General features: G+C 40.2%; 1 protein-coding gene across 1 annotated transcript; it reads right to left on the bottom strand.

Moving 5' to 3' along the window:
- Positions 1-513: 513 nt before the first annotated feature.
- Positions 514-5,046, bottom strand: LOC110600520 (glycerophosphodiester phosphodiesterase GDPDL7). The gene is made up of 10 exons (XM_043950707.1): positions 4,915-5,046; positions 3,726-3,822; positions 3,317-3,621; positions 3,129-3,266; positions 2,198-2,808; positions 2,124-2,146; positions 1,739-2,020; positions 1,515-1,657; positions 926-1,424; positions 514-887 (listed from the first exon to the last, which is right to left on the bottom strand). The coding sequence occupies exons 1-10, from the start codon at positions 5,044-5,046 to the stop codon at positions 514-516; spliced, it is 2,604 nt and encodes an 867-aa protein (XP_043806642.1).
- Positions 5,047-8,616: the final 3,570 nt, after the last annotated feature.

Raw genomic sequence — 8,616 nt, 5'->3', positions numbered from 1 at the left:
AAAACAAGGATTAAATTGTTGTTTATATTTATGGTTATTTTATGGGTTGAGAGCTCTAGAAATTGTGAAGCTAGACATGCACAAGGAAGAAATTTTAACACGATGGTTTTATTATGAACATTGCATATAGTGGGACAGTTAAATCTTTTATTTTCTTTACACAATCTAATGCAGAGGAGTGAGAGAGCTTTAGGAACTTGACAAGTATTGCAGAATTTTCTTTGTTTTGACATGCAGGTATCCCATCCACGTTTGAAGGACTCATCAGCTATCCACATATGTTCTGCATCTTATCTATGCTTGGTGAAACTTGTTTAGTTCATTGCTGATTTGTCTATTATCCAATCCACGAATGCTGTGTTTTTTATCTACTCATCCATTAAAACTGATATCAATATGCCACTCTTATATCAATCTCATAACTATTTACTACAGATTTCTCAAGGGATGGAATAAGGCTAGCAACATCAAGGTTAAATATCAGTTTCCAAGTCAATTTATGCGTGCTTCTTTTTAATATCCTTTACAGAGAAAGCCTAACACCAAACTTGCCACCAGAAAAGAACCCAAAACATCTGCATTTAGTAGAGCACTTGAAGATTTTTTATCACTGCCTGGAGCAGCAGGGGTGCTATCAGCGTCGGTGATTTTGGCTACTGGTGGTAATGCTGGGTCAACAACATCTGCAGGTTTCAGAGGCGGATTAGGAGCACTTGCTGGTCCTGGTATGTTACCAAGGAGCTGAATTAGATATGGTGGTTGAATCGCTATTACGTAGGGAGTAGTGTCGAGATCTGAACATACATTAGCTGCAAGACCAAAGCAAAAACCATTGTTATCTGTTGGATAGATTAAAACTCTGATTCCTACAAAGAAAAAAAAAAACTCTGATCAATAAGAAAGAGCTTGCATTTGTAATACTTACTGAAATATCTGTTTACAGTTGCTGGGTACTCGCTTACAAGCCCATCCATGTTGAATTCAGCAAATGTAGCAATTTCTACTGTAGGATCAGCCATATAATCAAATGCAAGAGAAAAGAATTCATTTCTCATGACTGAGATGTATACTGTTAGATTTGCTCTTTTCAGTTCTTCTACAACATTGGTTACAGATTTAATAAGGCCTTGCGTTCTAGTACCACCTTGGTTTACTACAATGACGGATTGTCTAAGGATATTAACTGCATCAGCAAACTTCTTGATTTCATCTATAGACTGCATGGGTGCATCACCTATGTCGTTTGTAATGGCAAACACTCTTTGGTATGAGGGGACAGTCTTAAATTTGGACAATACTGAAGTGTCATCTGATTGGATTAGGACTTGTAGTGTTGACTCCTTGTCCAAAGAGGCTTTGCTCAAGGCAGCGTTAACGGCGCCGATTATATCAAGACCCTTCTTTGCAGCTAGGTAAGCAGCATTCTGCAGGTACATATTTGTAAGCATAGCAGGGTAGCAATTTGAATGAATCACATCAATTTTCCATGTGAAGTGAAAAGAAGAAATGCTTACCTCTATGTTGATTAATATTCCATATGCTGCCTTGGTTTTCGCTAATTCCAGAAACTGACCCAGAGTCACCAATTTACCTGCGTTCTTGTATGCAGGATTTCTTGGATATTTTTGTTGCATTCCAAAAGGGCTTCCCAATTGAGCTGCGATAAGAGATATTTAACAACTGTTACAGAGGGATTACCAGAAACATCATGCAACTGTATGCAGTAAGAAGGCCTTACGTTTCAATGTCTGAACTTCACTCCATGTGAGGTCAAAAGAAAAGATTCCAGGACGGACTTGAATTTCTGGGATGGTGGCAACTCGCGTTTGGAAGGTAGCCACTGCGGTAGTTTCTCCTGCAAGATCTGCAGAACCCATACAAAATGCCATCCCATCCTTTGTCATTTGAACTTTGCAATCTATTATGTCAGCTCCATCGGTTAATGCTTCTTCATAAGCAAGATCTGTGCAGTTAGAGTAAATTCCACTCGCTCCATTATGTGATATGATCAAAGGTTTATCTGCACAAGTACAAATTTTTTTTATGTTAAAAAAATTTTCTACTGCTAATCAATTGTCCCCACTACATTAGAATAGGAACTTACTCTTCTTAGTGAAGTTTACATCTCTGTAGGTTGCAAAGCATTCTGCATAAACCAATCAGAAGTTAGATGGCAAAAAGAGTTATCCAAAATCACATATCGAGTTGTTTTCTTACAACCCTTTTGTTTAAATTAGATGCATATTGGTAAGAAAATGACAGATGAATATAGAGACATGGTGATAATACATTACCAATAGCTGATGCTGCTGTGTTAGCGAAATCTGTAATCACTCCATCAACAGAAAACTGGGGAGCATCAATGAAATTCAAGTACTCGGCTATAGGATCATAAGAATAATTAAAGACGTTGAGAAAGTCATTAGCAAAGCCAGTAGCATAGACTTGTAGACCCAGTTCATGAGCATCAGGGACAAGAGTAGTGGGATCCTCCAAATACTTGGCTTTGTTTACAGGCCAAATGTAATCTTTTGGGACAACAATCCCAGATGCAAATGCCTTGACTGAAGCAAGATTTTCCAATATTGAACCATATGTTTGGTTTGTTGAGGGTTCAATTTCATCTTTTCCCCGGAAAACAAAGATAAGTTGAGTCCTGACCTTGTTCACTTTCCCATTCATTGTCTTCAAGAAATCTATCTCTGCACAAGATATGTACTTGACCTTCCGAAATGATTTTTCCCCTTGAATATATGATGCCAGATTTAGTTTTTGTTGTGAATAGAACGCAGCATTCTGCATATTGAAAAGTTAGGAATTATTACAACCAGTTGTATCTATATATGGAAATAAATAAAGAAAGAAAAATTTACTATCCAGTTCCTTAGGTATAAAAAATAATTAATTATCTGAAGTTATGTTGTATGAAAATTTATTAATTAATTCATCAATTTTGTAAAAATATCTACTAATTAATTTGATTGTATTTTAAATTTTTTTAAAAAAAATTTTAAGAATGTTTTAATTTATGTTTTAGAATAGAGGGATTTACTAGTTAATTTTTTTGTACCATAGGGACTAAAAACTAATTTTTCAATCAATAAATTCATTCAACACAAGAAGGTTACCTGAACATTCAACCAAAATGAAGAGAAGTCATTTTGGAAAATTTCTTCAACGGTGAGAAGGGGAAACATATCGTCAAGAAAATCCGGCCGATTTAATACAGTTTGCATCCCTGAATAGACCAAAACATTAAACAAACTCTGAATTCAAACAACACCCAATTGTTCATTAAAGGATTTGTGACTCAAACTTTACCTGTTACATTGGCTTTGAGCATATCATCAATTGTATAATCCACAGCAAACCAGCCTTTCACATCCTTGCCATTAATTTTATAGGTTTTTTCATCATTTGGAAACTTCATATCTATATTTGTTGAAACTTGAAGATTCATGTCTTCTTGGCATAATCCAACCCCATCTTTTGTTAATTGTAAATTGCAGTACAAAACTGTCCCTTTTGTCCCAAAATCCATTGCCATTTGAATTGCCAAGAAAGATGATTCAGGGAAAACCCCTGAAAGCCCTCCTCTTGCCATTATAGTAGGTGGCCGGCCTGCATTAAAAAAAAAATTAAAAAATTTTACAGTTTCTTTTAGAATATCAAAGTTAAAAACCCAAGAAAAAAACTTAAAAAAGTCATCCTTTCTTCTTGTTTACCATTTAGAGTTAGCCATTTCTTGGTGCTTGCTGGTTTTGAAGATACATGAATCAACAAGGAAATGAGAATAAAAAACCTGATCATTTTCTTCATATCCTGATTCAATCAACACCCAAATATTAAAATTTCTTTCTCTATTTCTTTCTTCATGATCATCATAATCCAAAGCAACAACAACTTACAAATGAATCTTGAAGGTTTTTTTAGATTATAGAAAAAAGCAAATCAGTCATTCCCTGTTGGAGTTTCAATATAAAATTGAAACTCTTCAAGGGAATGAAATAACCCAGAATAAAAAGGTAAGAGAGAGGATTGAATTTGCTACGTTGTCTTTAATTTTCTCCCACACATTTATCGCATTAACTGGTGGAATACCGTTTCTTTTTTAAACCCATGTAATAACTTTAAAGCTCTTAATTAATGGTGTTCAATTAATTTATGATCTTTGTAACTACTATTTTTTATTCCTGAATAATAGAAAAAATCAAGTAATTTGTACTTTTAAAGTAGGATGTAAATGAGTAAATGAGTAGAGTACTATGAAAATTAAAATACTCTCATTTAAATTTAATTTATGTCAATAAAATATAAATTCATTTCAAACTTAATATAAAAAATTCATTCCAAATTGAATTATTATTATTGGAACAAAAAATTTAACTCATATATTTTAATTAATAATTTATATAAAAACATTTTTTATTAATAATTTTTATTTAAAAATTTTAATATTTTTTAAAGATATTTAATTTTTAAATAAAAATATATAAAAAAATTTTATAAATATTATTATAAAAATATATTTTTATATTGAATTAATTATTTATTAAATAAATTCAAATGCTGAATATTCTATAAATAAAACATCAAGTCGATCTGAATCATCACACAATATTATTTTTTTTTTAATTTAAATTCATTTCAACTTAATTATAACTATTCATATCAGTTCGATTCAGTGGAGTATCTGAAAATACCTTATCGTCCTTTGATATAGTGAAATTTTTTAGTTGGATACTTAATTTTAAAAAATATTAAAATACTTGTTTAAAAAAATATATTAAAATATAAAAATAATTGTTTTTAAATTTTAAAAATCCTACTGATGACCTCTGGACTCATCTCACCCAAGTCTAGGGCCAGGCCCATGACTTTAGCCCATTACCAAGAGATCCCCAAGCCACTCACGCCAACTGGGTCCAGTCCGCTCAGCCTCACCGCCAGGCCGGCCTCGTCTTTACTGTACCTCGAGCTGATCCCGTTTGAGTCCAGCCTTGTTCCTATCCTCCGGCCCAACCCGGAACCCGAAGAAGGATCCATCCACCCGCCTCGTAGACCCGCCTACACGCGCACAGGGAGAATCAGAGGCCGTTACGCATGGGGCAGAAATCTGATTCCCTCGTACGTCCGTATCAGCGTAGCAGGAACAGATGGCCTAATGATACTCGTTCTGTTGGCACGTCACTAGCAGACAAAAGGAAACATATAAAAGGGGAAATGCTCCTCTCTATGTTTAAGCTTTTCCTAAGTTTTACAAAGCCCATTGTAAAAACCCTATTTTCTGGATCTCAGATCATCAATTGGCGCTGTCTGTGGGAAACGAAGGAGATCTTTTCATCACCGGAGTTTCACTCTTAACAAAACCCACTGAGATCCACGATGGCTAATCACAACGAAAACAACCTTAACATCCCAAATGACCTAAGCTCTGCCCAAGAGGGGTAGCAGTTCTCCTTTTCTAGCCCTACAACACTAAACAACCAAACACCCATTCCTCTCAATCCCTCGCCAAGTTTGGCAGGGAATGCTCCCACCGCTACCTTATCCAACCAGGACCTTCAAACCATGGCCCTCCAACTACAGAACACCGCCCACTGGTTGGGGCAGATAATGCAACAAAGGGGCCTCAGCACCCCGATAAATACACTCCCAGTGGTAGAAGAACCCCAAACCAATGAGCCCCAACCTACCCCTGATCGCCTTCAAACCAGCAGCCGCGACGCCGGGGAAAGGGAGAGAAGGGCCGGAGAAGAGGAAGAGCCGGAGGCCCGAGTCCACGGAAGAAGGGTGAGGGAGATGATAGAAAATGAGGAGGCTGACAACTATTCCGCCGGGACAACCAGGTGGACCAGGAGTGAAGCAGAGGAGGAGGAATATCGCCTGGAGAAAAAGCCCAGGTCGGAAGATGGGGATGTGGACCAAAAACTGCAGAAGTTGAGAGAGCGGCTTTTGGTCGAGCTGGGAAAGAAAGATCAAAGCCAAACCTTCCTGCCCACTTCTTCGCCTTTCTCGAAGTGGGTGCAGCAGGAAACTGTCCCTAAGAAGTTTATGATGCCATCAATGGCAGCCTACGATGGAGCTGGTAACCCGAGGGAGCACGTCATGAATTACAAGACCTTCATGGAACTGCAAACTTTATCGGATGCCTTGATGTGCAAGGTATTCCCAACGACACTCTCAGGGCCAGCGCGAGCGTGGTTCAACAGCCTGGAGACTGGAAGCATTGGGAGTTTTGGAGACCTGGCGACTCGTTTCATCAGCCGGTTCATCGCCGGGGTGCCAGCGGATAGGAAGACGAGCTATCTGGAAACAGTAAGGCAGAGACGGGAGGAATCGCTTAGAGAGTACGTAGCTCGTTTCAATACAGAAGCCCTGCAGATTCTCGAGCTCGATGAAGGAAGGGCGGTGGAGGCCATGCAGAAGGGGATATGACCTCCGTCGAGTTTTTCGGTTCATTAAGCAGGAAGCCTCCGACCTCACTGGCCGAGCTAATGAAGAGGGCTGAGAAGTATATAAGACAGGATGATGCTCTGGTGACAAGCCGATTCGCCAAGGGAGAGGCAGGCAAGGAGAAAGCCCCGGAGGAAAGAAGGCCGGAGAAGCATGAAAAGAAACATGGCAAAAGGTCTGAGCCTTACAGACAGCCTTGGGAGCGAAGGGACCAAAGACCTTTTCCCCCTCGGGCCTCAGAGCAAAGGCCACTCCCTTCATGGGTTCCGGAGAAGCCGACCCCACTTAATGCCTCTAGAGCCGAAGTGCTCGTAGCCGTCCAGGACAAAGAATTCTTACAATGGCCCAAGCCCCTGAAATCGGAAGCCGACCAGCGAAATCCTGACAAATACTGTCAGTTCCACCGAACTCATGGTCACGACACCAATAACTGTTTCCAGTTGATTGCAGAAATTGAGAGGTTGATAAAGAGAGGGCACCTAAAGAACTTTGTAAAGAAACCGGAAGGACAGAGACCTCAACCCAATCCGGCAGCCCAAACGCCGAGAAGAACAGGAGCTAACATTGTGAATGACGGGTCCAGTGGAACTATCAATATGATCGTAGGAGGCACGGGAGGTCGGATGAGCCGAAGGGGGAAAAAGAGAAGCAGAGAAGGAGAAACTAGCAGTGCTGAGGTCATGCAGATCGTTGAACACTCTTCAACAACCATCACTTTCTCCTCGGAGGACGCTCAGGGTATTCAGATGCCTCACGATGACGCCCTTGTCATTGAAGCTGTTATTCACAACTACCGGGTAAAGAAAATCTTGGTGGATGACGGAAGCAAGGTAAACCTGTTGCCTTATCGAGTCTTCCAGCAGATGGGAATTCCTGAAGAGCAACTGGTTCGGAATCAAGCCCCGATTAAAGGGATTGGAGGAGCACCAATCACGATGGAAGGGAAAGTAAAACTAGCCCTTACTTTGGGAGAGGCTCCGAGGGCTCGCACCCATTATGCGGTATTCTTGGTGGCTAAACTCCCCCTGAGTTACAACGCGATTCTGGGATGACCTGTGCTGTTCGACTTTGAGGCTGTCACCAGTATCAGATATCTGGCGATGAAGTTCCCAACAGAAGCAGGGATGGGGATAGTTCGGGGAAGCCAAGAAGAAGCAAGGGCAATATACCTGGCTACGGTGGCAGAGCCGAGCATAACGGAGGAAGGGCTGGATTCAGAAGTCTTAGAGGTCAGGGATGAAAAAACGGAGGCCAGGACAGAGCCAGTAGGGGAACTGGAGACTTTTCCATTATCAGAGGTGGAAACAGATAAGGTCTTTAGTCTCAACGCCGGCCTGACAAAAGAGCAGAAAATCGAGGTCATGACTCTGGTCCGAAGTCACGCACCAAGCTTCGCCTAGAAGCCTTCTGACATGCCCGGAATTGATCCCGAAGTGATGACACATAAGCTGAATGTCCTCCCCGAATCCAAACCAGTAAAGCAGAAGAAGAGGGTGGTAGGAAAGGAAAAGCAACAGGCTACCAGGGAGGAAGTACAGAAGCTAGAAGAGGCAGGCTTCATCAGAGAAGTCATGTACCCGCAGTGGTTAGCTAATCCTGTACTAGTCAAAAAAGCCAATGGCAAATATAGGATGTGCATAGATTTCACTGACTTGAATCAAGCTTGCCCAAAAGATTGTTATCCCCTCCCTGATATTAATAAAATGGTCGATTCTACGGCCGGTTTTGATTATATGTCGTCTTTGGACGCAATGTCTGGTTATCATCAAATTCCAATGGATAGGTCGGATGAAGAAAAGACCTCGTTTATAATAGAAGATGGGACCTATTGTTATAAAGCCATGCCTTTCGGATTGAAAAACGCCGGGGCAACTTACCAAAGACTGATGAACAAAATCTTCAAAAAACAGATCGGCAGAAACGTAGAAGTTTATGTAGACGATATGGTGGTCAAGAGCCTAACTTTCCAACAGCACGTGAAAGATTTGAAGGAGGTGTTCGGAGTATTAGATCAGTACAGAATGAAGCTGAATCCAGCAAAGTGCGCCTTCTTCATCAGAGGAGGAAAATTCCTGGGATACATGGTGAGTGGGAAAGGCATCGAGCCCAATCCGGAGAAGGTAGAAGCCATACTAAATATGTCAGAACCGACCTGTGTAA

This window comes from Manihot esculenta, chromosome 14 (assembly GCF_001659605.2).
Source record: "Manihot esculenta cultivar AM560-2 chromosome 14, M.esculenta_v8, whole genome shotgun sequence".
Lineage (NCBI taxonomy): Eukaryota > Viridiplantae > Streptophyta > Magnoliopsida > Malpighiales > Euphorbiaceae > Manihot > Manihot esculenta.
Note: the sequence above shows the minus strand (reverse complement) of the source record. Positions and strands in the feature narration are given on the sequence as shown.